This window comes from Arvicanthis niloticus, unplaced genomic scaffold (genome assembly GCF_011762505.2).
Source record: "Arvicanthis niloticus isolate mArvNil1 unplaced genomic scaffold, mArvNil1.pat.X pat_scaffold_1095_arrow_ctg1, whole genome shotgun sequence".
NCBI classification, from domain to species: Eukaryota; Metazoa; Chordata; class Mammalia; order Rodentia; family Muridae; genus Arvicanthis; species Arvicanthis niloticus.
In genome coordinates, this window is record NW_023045106.1 from 16,174 (window position 1) to 34,885 (window position 18,712).

General features: G+C 39.3%; 1 protein-coding gene across 1 annotated transcript in view; it reads left to right on the forward strand.

The window, feature by feature from the left end:
- LOC117701448 (polyhomeotic-like protein 3) overlaps positions 1-17,721 on the forward strand; it is a gene marked incomplete at its 5' end in the record, with an annotated part of 33,575 nt that extends 15,854 nt beyond the window's left edge. Inside the window, 5 exon segments of the mRNA XM_034493135.2 lie at positions 999-1,152; positions 2,853-3,103; positions 10,787-10,946; positions 17,565-17,636; positions 17,639-17,721. Of these exon segments, the coding sequence (XP_034349026.2) occupies positions 999-1,152; positions 2,853-3,103; positions 10,787-10,946; positions 17,565-17,636; positions 17,639-17,706 (705 nt within the window).
- Between the last annotated feature and the right edge of the window lie 991 nt (positions 17,722-18,712).

Below are 18,712 nucleotides of genomic sequence, written 5' to 3' on the forward strand. Positions count from 1 at the left end.
TATGAGTGTTCAGGTTTTTTTTTTTTAATTTTGTTAAGCTTTATTGCCATTTTAATTAGTTAAATCTTTTTTTAAAGAAATCCTCATCCTTTGTAAATTAAGGTGAAAGCTTTGGCACACGAAAAGACATGAGCTGCTCTCCAGCTTTGTGTTAGTAGAGGGTCATCTTTCATAAATACCGAGCCGTCAGAGTCCTTCATCTGCTAATTCCCAGAAGCACTCTGAAACTTACTCCTTAGGTTTAACAAAGTATTAGCTGAGTCATTTTGTTGTAATTTCATGGCTCCCTCTCCATGATTTTGATGTCACAGTACTTCAGGAAATCTTTATACTTGGATAAAAGGGACTAAACCTTCCCATGGGAACCCAAAATAGAGTCTGTATAGCTTAGGGTGTGTGTACTGTGTTAGAGAAAGATGTTTTCTGCATATATCATACTAGCTTCTAAGCGTTCACTTGATTCCTAAATACAACAGAAAGGGAATAAAAATATCATTGCTGGCTTTCCTGCGGTTTCATAGACAGTAATTTTCATAACTTAGTCTATAATAATGAGTAATATATATAATTTCCTTGGCAGTGTATTGGCCTGACATACATTATTTTGGAAGTTTACTTGGAGTGTAAAAAGCACTATTACCTATTTGATTCATGACAGGTAGAAATGAACAAAAGCAATGGTATTTTTGAAATAGTTATTTGATTAGGTAAAGCAATATACCTTTTTTTCATTCGAAAAAAATTTGTTCAGATGTGGCCAGTATCATTTTGGAAAGCTTACCTAGCTGGCCCACAGCTTGCTTTCAGTGACACACTACAAGGTCTTATAAAACATTCTTATGAGTGCTTCCAAACTTCCAGAGTTCTCCTTTCAAGTTGTCAGCATTGTCGTTTGCTTTGCTTTTAAATTTAATGCATTTAGAATTAAAACTTTAATGTATTTTTACATTAAATGTATTTTTGGAAATATTTCAAGGTAGTATGGCTTGTCATTGCAGGTTTATCAAGTAGAAGACGTGTGTGAGGAGGAAATGCCAGAGGAGTCCGATGAGTGTGCAAGGATGGACCGGACCCCCCCACCCCCCACCTTGTCTCCAGCAGCGATCACTGTGGGGAGAGGAGAGGACCTGACAGCTGAACACCCATTGTTAGGTGAGGAGGTACAAAGTATACAAGATTCTATTTGATAGATGTCAGTAATAAGACTTTTCCTTTTTTAGAGATAGCATTAAACTAACGTATACTATTGTTAACTGTAGCAAAAGATAGATTATATTTAAAAATTTAAAATGTATGAAGAATATTGTCTTATTAAAGAATAAAAATTGCTTGTTTTCTTGGAAAATTGTTTAATAGCAGTGGAAAGTTACTGGTTTATAAAACTTTTAGCACCACCCAAAGAAAACATGATGTTTTAAGCATTATAATTATTAGTGGCTTATACAGATGTGTTTCATGTGCCTATTCACATTCCTGTGTTAGCTATTTCTTATTTAAAAATTAGAATAGGGCTGGAGAGATGGCTCAGCGGCTAAGAGCACTGACTGCTCTTCTGGAGGTCATGAGTTCAATTCCTAGCAACCACATGGTGGCTTACAGCCATCTGTAATGGGATCCCATGCCCTCTCCTGGTGTGTCTGAAGATAGCAGTCTGAAGATAGTGTACTCATAGAATAAGAGACTGGGGAGATGGCCCAGTATGTAAAGCACTCCCCAGAGTCCACATAAAGCTAGGCATAATAGCATATACCTATAATCCCATGTTCCCATAGTTAGAGGAGTGTTGAGACAGGAGAGTATCCAGAAACTTGAGGGCCAGATAGCCTGATGTATGTATCAGCAAATAACAAAAACATCTGTCTAAAAATAAGTAGAGTCAGAGATCCACATCCTGGGTTGTCCTCTGACCATCACATGTGTCTTTATGTATGTGCTTGCACACACATGTGCGCACACAATTAGTATAAATTAGACTGGCAGGAGATTATGTTAGGGGCTGGGTATGTAACTCAATTGATAGCGTACTTGATGCTCACAGAGCTTTGGTTTCAGTCCCTAGCACCATATAAAAAGCCCCAGGCAGGATGGCAGGTGCCTCGAATCTCAGCAGCAAATGAGGTACAACATGAAAGCGTTGACCATGACATCAGACAACCGAGAGGTCAGGAAGTGACTTTGCAGCATGCCTTCTGCTTTCTTCAGAATTCTGTTCTCACTAATATGCCTACATGTTAGCTGTTTCACCTCTCTGCGTTAGCACTGACAGTCAAGGACTGATGCTGCTGTGAGTAGTGACTCCTTTCAGTAGACATTTTCAGCGGAACCTTACTTGGGCTTGCTATGTGCTCTATGTGGCATTCGGCATTTCCCCAGTCAGCACACTCAGCAACACGAAGTTGAAAGAGAGCAACATGCCTTCTGAGAGGGTTCGGAAGAGCTTCCTGCTTTGAGGCTATAGCCCAAATCACTGAAACTCCTACTTCTATGGATTTGGGGGTCCTTTTGAATTTTTTAAGTGAATATATGTCCATCTGAATTATGTGGAATAAACAGAAATGTGAGACATTTATTATCTCTGTAGCTTAAAAGCAGACAAACTCAATTGACAATTCTTGTAGTTATTCTTGAGATGATATTTAGGGCATTTGCAGATTTTATGGGGACATTAAAAATGTGTAGGTGATAATTTTGAGCATATTAGCATATGTCTATAGAATGGGGATAGTGTACAGACGAAGTGAGACAGCAGCATGATGTTCTTGGAGAATAGTAGTTATGCAGTCCTGTGCTCACTCCTAAGCCCTTTCATGTCTGTAGGGCAATGGCTAACTATGAAATCCCTTTTCTTTCAGAGCAAGTGGAGTTGCCTGCTGTGGCTTCAGTCAGTGCTTCGGTGATCAAGTCTCCGTCAGACCCCACCCATGTCTCTGCTCCTGCACCTCCACTCTTAATGCCTGCAGCCTCGGCCCGGAGCAGCAGCCCCTCTCTGGCCAGCAGCACTCCCAGCCTGGAAAACAAGCCTCCACAGGCTATTGTCAAACCGCAGATTCTGACCCATGTTATAGAAGGTTTTGTGATTCAGGAGGGACTGGAGCCGTTTCCTGTAAGTACGAAGCTTATTTGTGTTTTTAAAATTATTTTTAGTCACACAACACTATCTTAAAATTTTTTTCTACTATCATTCTATAAGAAAATGCTTATAATTTTAAATTTAAAGATTGATTTGTTTTTAAATGTAGAATTTTAACTGTCAAATCTTTTATGTATTTCTCTATAAAGGTTCTGAGACTTTTTCATCCCTTTGGTTTTTCATGACAGGGTTTCTCTGTGTGGCCCTGGCTGTCCTGGAACTTTTTCTGTAGATCAGGCTGAATTTGAACTTACAGAGATCCACCTGCCTCTGCCTCCCAAGTGTTGGGTTTAAAGGCATGTGCCACCACTGCTTGGCCTGAGACATTTTGTACTAGCCATTTTTGATCTTAATTTTGCTTATCTGTCTGATGGAGATGCTTTTAGGGTGTGTCAGAACTAAGTATGTTAGTGTACCTAGCATTTACCAGCCATAGCTATTACTGATTGTCACCATTGTAGTGTCAATTACAGCTTCACTGTTTCTTCTACTTACGTTTGTTTGTTTATTCTCCTTTCATATATTACATCCTGACCTCGTTTTCTCCTCCCTTCTCCCCTTACAGTCCTCCACCTCCACCCCTACCCACTCCTCCTGTTTCCTTTCAGAAAAGAGCAGTCCTCCCAGGGATATCAAACAAACATAGCATATCAAGTTGCAGTAAGACTAGGTACCTCACCTTGTATTAAGGCTAGACTAGGTAACCCAGGAGGAGGAAAGGGTTCCAAAAGCAAAGGAGTCAGAGGCAGCCCCTGCTCCCACTGTTAGGAGTCCCACAAGAAGACCAAGCTACACAACTGTAACATATATGCAGAGGACCTACCTAGGTCAGGCCCATGTAAGCTCCTTGAATCAGTGCAGTCTCTATGAACCCTTATGAGACCAGGTTAGTTGACTCTGTGTTTGTTTGTTTGTTTGTTTGTTTGTTTTCGTGGTGTCCTTGACCCCTCTGGGTCCTTCCATCCTTCCTCTTCCACAGATTCTGCACTCCCACCTGATGTTTGGCTGTGCGTCTTTGTGCCTGTCTCCATCAGTTGCTGGATGAAGAGTGCTAGGCTCCTGTTTACTAGGACTGTTATTAGGAATCATTTTATTGACATTTTTTTTTTTCCCAATCATGTTTGGTTCTATCCTAGGTGTGTGAGCTATTAGTTCCTGGTCATCCAGGCAGTGTTGGGGGTAGGCTCCTTCTCATAGCACAGGTTTCAAGTTGAACTGGTTTTTGGTCGTCCACTTTCCCAGTTTCTGTGCCACTTTTAACACAGCACACCTCGTAGGCAGGACAGATTATAGGTTTTGTGGCTGACTCTTCACTGGAAGTCTTGTCTGGTTATAGGTTGGGAGGTTCAGGCTCTGTATCCCTCTTAATAGAAGTCTTAGCTAGGGTCACCCTTGTAGATTCTTGGGAGTTTCCATTGCACTAGGTTTCTACCTCACCCAGAAATGCCGCCCAATGTTAGTCGTCTCTCCCTCCCTCTTCCCCCCACCTTGCCCCTCCTTTTTCTGTCTGTAGGCTACCTGCAGTCTTCTAGTTTCCTTTTCTAGAGAGAGTCATGTGCTCCCGCCTTGAACCCCCTTGGTAGTTAGCCTCCCTGGGTCTGTGGATTAGAGCATGGTTACCCTTTACTTTACAGCTGATGAACACTATGGTACATGCCGTGTTTCTTTTTCTGGGTCTGGTTACTCAGGGTGAATTTTTCTAGTTCTATAGTGTGTGGGGTTTGCTTTAATCTAATATAACTCCAACATAACTCAAATGCCAGCTCAATGAAGGTGACAAAAATTTGGCCGCAGACCAGACCCAGGAGCTAAACTGTAACCTGTAGAAATGCTGCACAGCATGTTTAAAGGATTAGAGACTGAAGCAGGGGAGCAGGGTGGGCTGTAGTATTGTCCAGTCACATTGTGATATAAAGGGTGGAGCACGGGAGTTTTCACCAATCAAGTGGTCTGGGAGCATGAGCTTGTTGTGACCGTGCCATCAAGATGGAGAAGTTGCCCTTGAGATGTCTGGACTCAGACAGATGGCTGCTTACAAGTTGTCCTTGAGCTACCTGGACTTAGACAACTGTTTTCTTACAACAGAAACTTAGCTGTTGGAAAGTCCCCAGCTTCTCTTGGACCTGAGACCTTGAATTTAGTTTCTTCCTATGATTAAATGGAGTCTAACAATGAAGTGGTAGTGCTGAGAATAAGTCTCTTTTGGTTGTTCCCAACAGTACCTTCCATTTGCATGCAAATTTCATGTTATTAATTTTTTTTTTGAACAGCTGAGTAATACTCCATTGTGTAAATGTATCACATTTTCTTTAACCATTCTTTGGTTGAGGAACATCTAGTTTGTTTCTACTTTCTGGTTATTATGAATATAGCTGCAGTGTACATGGTTGAGCTAATGTTCTTGTGGTATAGTGGCACATCTTTTGGGTATATGCCCAGGAGCAGCATAGCTGGGTTTTGAGGTAGATCTATTTCCGGTTTCCGAGAAACTGCCTAATTGCTTTCTAAAGTGGCTGTACAAGTTTGCATTCCCACCAGCAGTGGAGGAGTGTCCCCTTGCTCCACATCCTCACTAGCATGAAGTGTCACTAGTGTTTTTGATCTTAGCCATTCTGACAGGTATAAGAGTCATTTTGATTTGCATTTTCCCAGTGACTAAGGATGTTGAACATTTCTTGAAGTGCTTCTCGGCCATTTGAGATTCCTCTGTTGAGAATTCTCTGTTTAGATCTGTACACCATTTTTTAAAATTAAACTTTTTATTTGTTGGTGTCTAGTTTCTTTCTTTTCTTTTTCTTTTTTTGTTTGTTTTGTTTTTGTTTTTGTTTTTGTTTTTCGAGACAGGGTTTCTCTGTTGTAGCCCTGGCTGTCCTGGAACTCACTGTGTAGACCAGGCTGGCCTCAAACTCCGAAATCCGCCTGCCTCTGCCTCCCAAGTGCTTGGGATTAAAGGCATGTGCCACTACTGCCCTGCAATTGGTGTCTAGTTTTTTGAGTTCTTTATATATTTTGAATATTAGCCTTTGTTAGATGTGAGGTTGGTTAAAATCTTTTCCATTCTGTAGGCTGTCATTTTTGTCCTATTAAAGGTGACTTTTGTCTTACAGAAGCTTTTCAGTTTCATGAGGTTTTATTTATTAATTGTTGATCTCCTGTGCTATTGGTATTCTGCTCAGGAAGTTGTCTCCTGTGCCAGTGTGTTCAAGACTATTCCCCATTAATCTTCTCTCAGGTTCAGTGTATCTGATTTTGTGTTGAGGTCTTTGATCCACTTGGACTTGGGTTTTGTGCAGAGATCTATTTGCATTCTTCTATATGCAGTCATCCAGTTAGACTAGTACCATTTGTTGAAGATGCTTTATTTTTCCATTGTATAATTCTGGCTTCTTTGTAAAAAACCACAGATGTTCATAGATGTGTGGATTTATATCTGGGTCTTTGAGTCTATTCCATTGATCAACCTGTTTGGTTTTTTTTTTTGTTTGTTTGTTTATGTATATAGTGAATACAGTGTAGTTCTCTTCAGAGACACCAGTAGGAGACATCATTTTCCATTGCAGATGGTTGTGAGCCACCATGTGTTGCTGGGAATTGAGTTCAGAGCTCTTAACCACTGAGCCATCTCTCCCGCCCCACCCTATCTGTTTTATGCCAGTAACCATGCATTTTTATCACTGTAGCTCTGGAGTCAAGCTTGAGATGGGGGATGGGGATACTTCCAGAAGTTCTCTTATTGTGTAGGACGTGAAAGATACCCCGAGGTTTTTGTTTTTCCATATGAGGTTGAGTATTTTTCTTTCAAGGTCTGTTAAAAAACATTGTGTTGGGATTTTGATGGGAATTACATTGAATCTTTAGATTGTGGTAAGATGGCCATTTTTCCTATGTTAATCCTACTGATCCATGAGCATAGGAGAGCTTCATCTTCTGATATCTTCTTCAAAGGCTTGATATTTTGTCCTACAGGTCTTTCACTTGTTTGGTTAGAGTTTTCTCCAAGGTGTTTTATACTATTTGTGGCTATTGTGAAGGGTATTGTTTTCCTAATTCCTTTCACAGCCTGTTTGTCATTTGTATATAGGAGGGCTACTGATTTTTGTGAGATAATTTTGTATGTAGCTACTTTGTAGAAAGTGTTTATCAGCTGTAGAAGTTCCCTGCTGGAATGTTTAGGGTCACTTTTGTATAATATCTGTATGTATATACATCTGCCAATAAAGATACTTTGATTTTTTCCTGTCCTGTTTGTATCCTCTTGATATCCTTTAGTTGTCTTATTGTTCTAGGTAAGACTTCAAGACTTCAATTATATTGTATAGTATGGAGAGAGTAGACAAACTTGTCATGTTTTTGATTTTAGAATTGATTTTGATTTCTCTCCATTTAAGTTGATATTGATTGTGGTCTTGCTGTAAACTGCCTTTATTATATTTAGGTATCATTTTTGTATCCCTAATATCTCAAGACCTTTAATCATGAAGGGGTGCTAGATTTTGTTAAAGGTCTTTTCTGCATTTAATAAGATGATCATATGGTTTTGTCTGTTTGTTTATATAGTGGGTTAAATTTATTGAACTATATATGTTGAACTATCTCTGCATCTCTGGGATGATGTCTGATTGATCATGGTTGATGATCTTTTGATGTGTTCTTGGATTCTGTTTGCAATCATTTTATTGATAATTTCTGCATCTATATTTATAAGGGAAATTGGTCTGTAATTTTCTTTCTTTATTGGGCCTTTATGTGGTTTAGGTATCAAGGTGACTGTAGCATTATAAAATGAGTTGTGTAACGCCGTTTCTATGTTGTAGAATAATTTGATGAGTATTGGCATTAAATCTTTGAAAGTCTGGTAGTATTCTTGCCCTGGGCTTACATTGATTGGTGGACTTTTAATTACTCCTTCTAATTCACTAGCGGTTATAGGTTTAAATTGCTTACCTCATCTTTATTTAACTTTGGTAAGTGTTTTGTATCAAGAAAACCATCCATTTTAGATTTTCCTATTTGATGGAGTATAGGTTTTTAAAGCCTTCCTCATGATTCTCTGGATTCCTTGGTGTCTCTGGGTATGTCCCTCTTTTCATCTCTACTTTGTTAAATTAGAACTTCTTTTTCTACCTTTTAGTTCATTTGGATAAGGTTTGTCAGTTTTACTCATTTTTGCAAAGAATCAACTCTTTGTTTATTTATTTATTTTTTGTATTTTTGTTTGCTTTTATCTTACTGATTCCAGCCCTGAGTTTAATGGATCTCTCTGTGTTTTGTTTTTTGTTTTGTAATGTAGACACTATTTATCCTGTGGTGGTCAAATGCAGGGAATTTTTCAATTTTCCTGTATTTGTTGAGACTTGCTTTATGTCTGACTGTATCTCCAGTTTTAGAGAAAATTCCATAAGGTGCTAAGAAGAAGAAGGTGCAGTCTTTTGTGTTTAGATGGAATGTTCTATAAGTATCTGTTAGGTCCCTGAGGTATATGGCTTCAGTCAGCTCCAGCGTTTTCCTTGTGTAGTTCTTGTCTGGATGACCTGTCCACTCATTGGAAGGTAGTGTTGAAGTCTCCCACTTCAGTGTGTGACAGGCGATACTTGATTTAAGCTGTAGTAGGGTTTCTTTTATAAACCTAGTTGCCCTCATTTTTCATATGCATAGATGTTAAGAGTTGCAATGCCCTCTTAGTAGAGTTTTCCTCTGTGTATATAGTATCTCTCAGTATTTCTTCTGACTAGTTTTGGTTTGAAGTCTATTTTGTGAGATATTAAAATGCTGCTTTCTACATGCATTTGCTTGGAATGTATTTTCCATCCTTTACCCTAAGGTGATGTCTATTGCTGATATTAAGGTATGTTCCATGGATGCAGCAGAAGAAGGGTAGATCCTGTTTTCTAATATGTTTTGTCTGTGTCTTTTTATTATGAAATCTGAGACCTTTGATATTGAGAGATATCAATGAACAATGTTGATTCCTGTTATTTTGCTGTTGTTGTTGTGTGTGAAAGAGAGAATGAGAGAAAGAAAGAGGGAGGGAGGGAGGGGCAGGCTGGCTCTTTTGATTTGCTGGTCTGGGATAATTTATTCCTTGTGTTTCCTTGTCTGTGTTTTAACCACTTTAGATTGAAATCCTCCTTCTAGCACCTTCTGTAGGGCTGGATTTGTAGATATATATTGCTTACATTTGGTTTTATAATGGGTTGTCTTATTTTTCTCTACCTATTGTGATTGAAAGTTTTGCTGGGTGTAGAAGACTGTGTTGGCATCTTGCTCTTTGTAGAGTCTGCAGCCTCTCTGTCCAGACCCTTCTGGCTTTTAGAGTCTCCAATGAGAATTCAGGTGTTATTCTAATAGGTCTGCCTTCATATGTTACTTAGTCTTTTTCCCTTGCAGCTTTTAATATTCTTTGTTGTTCTGTACACTTAGTGTTTTGATTTTTATGTGCCAAAGGGGTTTTGTTTTCTGGTCCAGTCTGTTTAGTGTTCTTGTACTTTTAAAAGCCACCAGCAAGATGGCATAACAGGTAAAGGCCATTTCCATGCTAACTTGGCAAACTTGAGTTTAGTCCATGTAACTCACATAAAGGTAGAAAACAGCATACTTAACTCTATAAGGTTGTTCCCTGCTGTCCACATGTGTGCTGTAGTGCATGCTTTCCCCTTCACATATCACATGCATACATACACACACACATCACCACCACCACCACCACCACCACCATCATCATCAAAATAATAGAAATTGTAAAATGTTAAGTTGGGCCTAGTGGCACATGCCTGTAACCTTAGTTACTTATGCTGTTGATGTTGGATTTCAAGTTCAAGGCCAGTCTGGATAACTTAGCTATATTATCTCTCAAAATCAATTAATACAGAAAAAATATAGGAAACAAAAGTCTGGGGGCAATGTGAATTGGGGAGAAGGCTCAGCTTGTAGGTAAAGTATTCCCTATGCAAGTATGAACACACTCATGAGTGATCCCGATCTTCACCACCAAATTACAAAATGTCTGTGGATACAGCCATAAATTAGAGTGCTAGTCTATGTGTTCAAGGCACTGGGAAAAAGAGATCGTTGCTGAACTGAATAGTATTGTGAAGCATTAGGCCGGGCATGGATGTTGCATAGGAGTAGAATCCCACCATTGGACAGAGGCTGAGCAAGAGGATCTGCCTAGTGAGAAGTGAGCTTGAAAATGTTCTAAGGCAACAGATGAGGGTATAGGTCAGTGCAAGACCCTGGATTCAATTCCTTTAACTGCAAAATAAATCAATTCAAACAGCAACTGCCTTCCCTTCAAGTCCCAAGTATACTGAGAGTCAGGGCCTTTGCTTTCCCTTGGTGCGGGCTAATCCGATCACTTCTCTTTTAATGTTACAAATGCAGAGTCATTAGGTTGTAAGACTTCTTTAAAGCTCCATGCCTAAAGCAGCAGTACAGTCTATTTGACAGAGCCTGCAGCATATATTCTACTGGCTAGCAGTAGTGTGTGTGTATAGACGATCTTTTACTTGAGGGATAATCTGTCCCTTTAATGACTAGGATCTGCTCACCGGTTAAGTAAATGATACCATTCATTCCAAAGGGGTCATTTTAAAATTAAACTAATTTATTTCTGAATTATTTTTAGATATTATTTTTTATTCTCTTTTTCATTTAAAGGTGAGTCGTTCATCATTGCTGATAGAACAACCTGTGAAAAAAAGGCCTCTTTTGGATAATCAGGTGGTAAACTCTGTGTGTGTTCAGCCAGAGTTAGAGAATAACACAAAGCATGCAGATAACTCATCTGACACAGAGATGGAAGACATGATTGCTGAAGGTCTGTGGATCTCCTAAACCCTTTTATTTAACCTTGCTTTTGCTTCTCGAAATGGGTGTGGCTCTTTAGTCTCCATAGATTTTCACTTGGAAAGAATTCAGATTTGTCTGCATACTCACTGTATGTATTTGACTAGAATAACGGGCAAGCAATTAGTCTTATAATTAAACAACAACAACAAAACCAACAACATTGGTGTTGATTTGATTTCTAGGTAGGGCAAGTTCTATCATATATGAAAGTATTTTAACATTTTTTGAGTCAGGACAACCAATTCTTGCTTTTAAAAAGCAGACCTAAGTAACATGAATATTTTATTGAATTTGCTTAAAATAAAGAACATCTGTGTATTTAGTTTTAGACTTGTTCTTACTGTGATGTCTGATATGAGATGAAAGTTTTAGGTTTTTCTTTGACAAGCATGTGTGGGTTGTGTAAAGCATAGACTCTTAATCTCAGGGTCATGGGTTCAAGCTTCACATTTTGAGTGCCAAAATGTTGTTTTTAAAACAAAATCCCAAATAATCTGATTTACCAAATGAAGACTTAGGAGCCAGATGCTTTGGTAAAAGCCCACTAGCTCAAAGAGGCAGAGAAAGCACCCAGGTAACTTTCCTACTCCACCAGTGTCTCAGAAGGAAACAACTCCTCCTCCTCTTCTTCCTCTTCCTCCTCTTCCATGTTATCTTGAATACACTTCAATTCAAAGACCCTCTTTTCCCTTTCCCGGGCTCTCTTATGTCCATTCTCTGTCAACTAGTTGCTTGCTCCACCTCTTGACCTATCTTGACTTTATTTCGCTCTTGTTTATAGGAAGTTCTTAGGTTGAGGTGTGTGCTGGGGTTGAGCCACACCACAACAAGAAACAGGTTTTTCTAGTTCACAACCTCAGGGTTCACAGTGTGATCAAATATCCTGCAAGGGTGATGTCTTTATTGTAAACAGTTGGATATTCCAATTACATTAAGGATATTCTCTTCAGTCAATAGATGATGACATCTGTTTAAGAGAAAAGTACTGTTAATCTCCTTACTGTCAAAGACTCCTCCTCAACTGACTATTTTTAATACTGAATGTTCCTTCTAAGTTGAAGTGATAAAATGACTGAGGGAAAACAAACACAGTTTGGTACAAAAATGATGTTCTCTGCCTTGAGTTTCCTGTTTAAAGTCAGCAAATGCCTGTACTGTGTTTCTTGTTTTGTTTTTAATGAGGCTCCGAATGTGGTTAAAATAATTATCCAACAAACCAAACTGGCTGTATCATGTAGGAGGCTCTTCATGAGAGATTGTTCTTGATAGTTTTCATCATAGTCCTACAGTTGCTGTTGCTTTGTTTGATGTATTTAATCAGGACTTAGAATAGTGAGCTCATTAACATCTTTCTCTTAGTAATTATCCTTAGTATGTCTAAAATTAATTTATTCTTTTACAAATATTTATTGAGTTTGTGTTACTATATTGTGTATCTCTATACATTGCTAAGTTTAGCAAAATGGCGAGTTAGCAAATACCCACATTCCTTTGGCTCTTAAAGGATGGCACCTGTCATAGTTGGTATCTTATAAACTTTTGCAAAGTATTCATCATTTTTACTTCTTATTTGAACAACCAAGCCTGTAATAGTAAAAGTCAAATAATATTTTATTATTTCAAGTTCAGTTTGGTTCTTTCTGATGTAAAAGGTTGTTAACCATGAGACATTCCGCAGATACCTGTAGAGAGCAGTCTGCTGAGCCGTGGTCACCAGGCTCACACCATGCAGTGCTGTGGCCCGGCTCAGTTGCTCTACCACGGTCCCTCATGCATCCTTTGCTTTCCTCCCTCCCACCTTTGTCCTCTGTCTTCTCTGAACTGTTGTCATTTTATTTCACCAAGACAGTGGGACATCTTAAAAGCAGCTATGTTCTAACATAAATAGCAAAATTAATTCTTTGGTATAATACCTGATCCATATCCATATTTTCTCATTTACCCGAAGCATGTTCTGTCACAGTTATTTGATTAAAATCAGGAGCCAAACAAGGTCACTATGGTGGCTTTCATTGTTAGGATTAAATTTCATTTAATTTTCAGATACATGTTTTTAGTTCTACATGTGATTATATGTGAGGACACTTATCGAAGATGAAAAAGATTAAAGAAGAATGTTTAGGTATTCTTTTTTCTTCCTCTTATCTGTAAAAACATGTGTAAATGAAGGTTCCATGCTAAAATGTGTTTATCATATCACACTGGTGAACACACCTGAGGAACATGGGAATCTGGGAGGTTTTATAACATGTTTCATGATAGTTGTAGCTCATAATGGACAACACCTAACATTGCTAGTGTGCTGGCACATGGAGGGCACACACGGGAAGAAGTGAAAGCATGCCCTCTCTCCTTTACGGAGCTTTGTGATTACTTGGGAACTAAGGAATTACAGAACAGCAAGTGTTCAATTTTCAGTGAATGTCCAGACAAGAAGAACACAGAACTGGCTGAAATTATTTAGAGTTTGGTGAATTTCTTACATTGATGAGGTTTGAACTACATTTTGCCTTAAAAGAAACAATGAGGCGAGCATAGACTTAAGATAATACGAAAACCAGCTCTGATTAGGACATGAATGGTGCACAAAGGGCATTCGTGAGGAACTGAGGAAGACAGCTGGAGTCAGGGCCGCAGGACCCGGGATGAACATGAGGAACCGTGGAAGACAGCTAGAGTCAGGGCCTCAGGACCTGGGATGAAGACCTTGGACCTGAGGGAACTTTACTGAAGCTTTTTGGCAGTTGTCAGAAACTGAAAGGGCTTTGGAATTTTGCTGGCCATCTCTCTGTTGGGTGTGTTTAGAAGTTGGCATATAGTTGATATCTGTAGTCAGAGTATAAAGAGGAAGGAGAGATCAAAGCAGTAAACAGTTTAGCAGGACAGGCTGCCACAGGAGGGGCAGGAAGATCTAGAAATAGTATAGAGAATTTATAAGTACTTGATAGTTTTAACTTTCCAAGGCCGTTTTGTCATTTCAGCATTTTTATTACAGTGTACACAGTGTTCATGCAGTACAACACAGAGTAAAATGGTGAGATCATTCACTTAGTAGCTTTGGCTTTTGAATATATAATTTCAGTATAAAAACACTCATTTTTTTTAAGGTAGGCAAACTATTAAAATTCATGTTACGTATAAATCTCTTTGTAAAGGATTGTCCACATTTGCTTCTCTGTTATGGTGATAAACACTGACCAAAACCAGCTTGGCAGGCTTAGTTGCCTTACAATTATCAATCCATTATCAAGGGAAGTTCTGAGGCAGGAACTGAAACAGAGCCATGAAAGACACTGATTGGTGACCTGCTCCCCAGACCTTGCTCAGCTTGCTTTCTTGTATAAAACCCAGGAGCAGGAGGGCACACACTGCCCACAGTGAGCTGGACCCTCCCAGGTCAATCTTTAATTTAAAAAATGTCCTACAGATGTGTCCACTGGCCAGTCTGATGAAGGAAGTTCCTCGTTTGAATTCCTTCTTCCTAAAGGACTCTAGTTTCTGTCACATTGACAAAAAAATAGTACAGTTGACCCCTTGGTAACTTCTCACAAGCACTCATTCTATTGTAACCTTTTCTTTTTTGTTCATCCCCAAGATCCCATGTTAATAGCACAGTATAAAACATAGTCCAACTGTGTATAAGGTCCTGCAGTCTTTAAATATTTCAGTACTTCAGAAGTCCAAAGTCTCATCTATGGGCTCTTATAAAATTTAAAATGAGTTACCTTCTCTTTGATTCTAGAAGGGAAGAACCAGGACATAGTAACAGATCAAAACAAAACCAGACTCCAGCAGTGCTGGGCTCATGTCTGATGTCTGAGACTTACCATGATGTCATAGGCTTCAAAGGGCTCAGGTAGCCCAAACCCTCAATTTTGTGTCAAGCTGACAAGAACTAACCAGCACAAGCATCAACTGTTGTTTTATTTAGACTGGCTCTATAATCAGAATTTTTTTTTTTTTTTTCTTTTTTGGTTTTTTCGAGACAGGGTTTCTCTGTGTAGCCTTGGCTGACCTGGAACTCACTCTGTAGACCAGGCTGGCCTCGAACTCAGAAATCCGCCTGCCTCTGCCTCCCAAGTGCTGGGATTAAAGGCGTGCGCCACCACTGCCTGGCTCAGAATTTTAAAATAATAGCTTGTAATTTATCAAAATAGTGTGTTATCTTCCCTGGTAAATCATTGCATTGATCATAGTTTTCAGGTAATTTCCCCTCTTTGCTGCTGATCCTCCTGTGATCTCAAGTCTGTTGGGATGCTTACACAAAGAAACTGGAGGGTTGCATGTATTATGATACAGGTGTGATTTCTCTGACATAGTCCACAAATCTTCAGTCTGATGCTAGGTGATGGTGGGCATCCTAGCTCTATGCCTTCTGTCAGTGCAGTTCCGGTATAGACCACTTTCAGTCATACTCACACTGGGGAGACAGAGAAAAGTGTTGTCTGGATTTGCCGGGATTTCTTCTTACACATCTCAGGGGTCAGGGTCAGAGGTCAAGCACACCTAGGGCAGAAAATAGTTTTCACCCTGAGTGGCTATGCTTCTAGGATTTGTCTCTGGGAGGAAGTGAAGAATGACCAAGTGTCTGTAGGTAGAAGCCGTTGTTGTTAGCTACACCTAGATAGGTTTATCTTGTTTATTTGTTTTTTTATGCTTTTGTTCCCAAATGTTAAAAATATACCCAAACATTTGGATAGGAATTATTATTCTCTACCAGTATTGGGGTTGGAACCTGGGGCTTACATGTGCTAGGCAGGTACCTAACAGCTTAGTTTTATCCCTAGTCTTTTTGTATTTTAATTTGGGGAGATAGGGTTTCATGAAGTTGTTCAGGTAGGCCTTGACTTGACACCTTCCTGCCTCAGCTTCCCATGTAGCTGGGGTTACAGGCCTGCACCACTAGCCCAGGTTAGAGTAGACATTCACAATTGTTACTTCTTTATGAAGAATAAACTGGTGTTCTGCTTGACGGATATGTTGTTCTTAAACAGCGTCTGTTGATTTTTTTTTTTTTCCTTTTCTCAACAGCAACAGTAGTAGCATGTTATCAGGTATTTTACACAGTTGTGTTAATTTTTAAAAGTCTCTGAAGCAAAGCTTTGAGCAACTTTCAGATGGTCTTATGGTAGTTCTGTCAGTGGTAGTGGTTGAGTGAGTTCTGTCTCTGGTCCAGGCTTTCCAAACAGTACAGGTTAGGACTGACAAGCTACTTTGTTGAAGCCATCTCTAGGTTTCTAGGAAGGGGCAGAATTTTTCATTTTTTAGAAAACTACATTTAAATTTGTTCTTTAAAAGATCATACATGTATATGAGTTTTGATTAAATGCACTCTGCGTGGTCCCCTTCAGCTTTTCCCAGACAGCTTCCTGACATTTTCTTCTCCCACTTTTGTGCCCCACCTCCACTGAGTTCAGTTACTGCTACCAGTCTGTGCATGGGTTTGGGGTCCACTGGAGCATGGACATCTTACTAGGGGCCACAAACCTAAGGGAAAATGACTCTCCTTCTCCAGAAACTATCTGCTGACAATAGCTCTACAACTGGGACCCTGTGAAGGAGGCATTTTTATTTTACTTTTTACAGTTGTATCCACATTGTAACTAAATATCCTTGAATACAGACCAAGGTAGTTGAATACACACACATACCTGCTTACATACATACTTGCAAACATAGCGAGGTAGAGAGCTTCCTTTAAATGGCTACTCCTGGGCTGAAGATGTAGACCATTTGCCTAGGATGCGAGAAGCCCTAAGTCTGATTTCCTGCTACAAAATACAAACCAAGAAGGCCACTTCTTCCTGCCCTGTGATTTCATCAGTAGAGATGACGTACTTGGAGCCCTCCCAGAGCCAGTTGTTTCTCTACTTGCTTCAGTTCTTTGGGAAGGTGCTGCAGATTGAGCTTTAGGTGGTATTCCTGAAGCAGGCGAGAAGAGTGAAGGCGAGGGTTGGGGTTGGGGTTAGATTCTTACTTAGTAGGGAACACCATAGAAAACACACCAGTAATTGGACTTATGAGTCTGTTTGAGATTTAAAAGCAGAATTAATTGTATTTAATATTAAAAGGAAGTTTTGTAAATTGGTTATACTTATCTTTATAATATTGGTTATACACCACAGGTTCCTTAGTTAAATATTTTATGTGTGCCAATAAAATAAATATAAGTTTCTACACTTTGAAGCCATCTCCTCTCCATTAGGGATTTACAGGGTTTCTGTGCTCTAAATCTTCATAGCGTATCTCGAGTCTGCTATCTGCAATGCACCATCTGGTAGGCAGTGGGTATATGGCACTTACCTGGATTTCTCAGTGATTATAAATCATAACTTGTTGTTTGTACATTTTAGACATGCTGGACTCTTGGCAAAACTAATGTATACTTACTTATATAAGTATACTTACTATATAGGAAAACCCATAATGTTTATGTAGAAACAAGGAATTAGTAAGAACCTAGCCAAGTAGCTCTGAATTCAAAAAAGCTGAAGACATATTGGTCTGACTGTGTTACATAACTAGAATTAGGCCGAAAGAAATTTTGACACACTCAAATGTTTGACTTTTTTCCCTCCGTTTTTAGAGACATTGGAAGAAATGGATAGCGAGTTACTCAAGTGTGAATTCTGTGGAAAAATGGGATATCCTAATGAATTTTACGGTCCAAACGATTCTGTACAATGTCTTGTGCCAAAAGGTATGTTGGTGTGCTTGGATTTGCTTAGTAATTTCTGCAGAAAGTCAAGACAGGTTACAGTTGAGCATAGGTAAGAGTGAGGTCTGACGACACAGGGAAGGTTAGGTGCCATCTGCAGCACTCTGTCTGCTATGTCATTACTAGAGTTTGCTCCTTAGTAAGTTTTATAATAATGTAGTTTCATAATATCGTGCAACGAAGCAGCAGTCATCTGGTGCAAGAATGTGATATGCAGAATCTCTCCTGTAGCATGATTAGTATGTTACAGAATCTTAGTCTTACGGTCATTACTATTTATAATTATAAATTATTTCTATGTAGGATCTTGATGTATAGCCTTCCTTGGCCTGGATTTATGTGGCCCAGGTGGTCTCTAGCATTCTGTGATCCTCCTGTTTTGCCTCTCAGGTGCTGGGATCATAGCCAGGTACCAGCATGACTAGAGAGAATACTAGTCTATAAAGATTAATATAGGAGCTGGAGAGATAGCCTAGCAGTTAGGAATACCTGATGCTCTTTGGAAGATGTGGGTGTGTTTAGGTTGATTATTTGGAAATTTATATTCTCTTAAGAAGCCAGTGAATTTCTTGCTTGAACATATCATTTTGTATAGTTGCTGCAGAACTAGTTAGTTGAGCTTACCTTTAGTGAGTAGAAATAGAAGTAAGTTTCCTTCAAAAGGAGCTCACTGTTTCAGTCCATTATTCAAATGTTTATTCATGAGTAGTGGCAGGTCTATAATTGGATTATTTGGATTATGTTTAACTTGAATTTTAGTTTGCATAAAACACATCAAAGAAAAGTAGTTTTCTAATGTGGTTAAAATACTGGGAGTTTGGGAATTGTCTTTGAGGATATTCTCAAACTCTTGACTATTTAGAATATATCAGGACACTTAATACTACCTCTCATTACCCTTCTCCCAGAGATGATGACTGGGTAGGGCACATAGTATACTTCAGATGATCCTCTTAGAGGACTGGGGGGGGGGGGGGGGGGGGGGGGGGGGGGGGGGGGGGGGGGGGGGGGGGGGG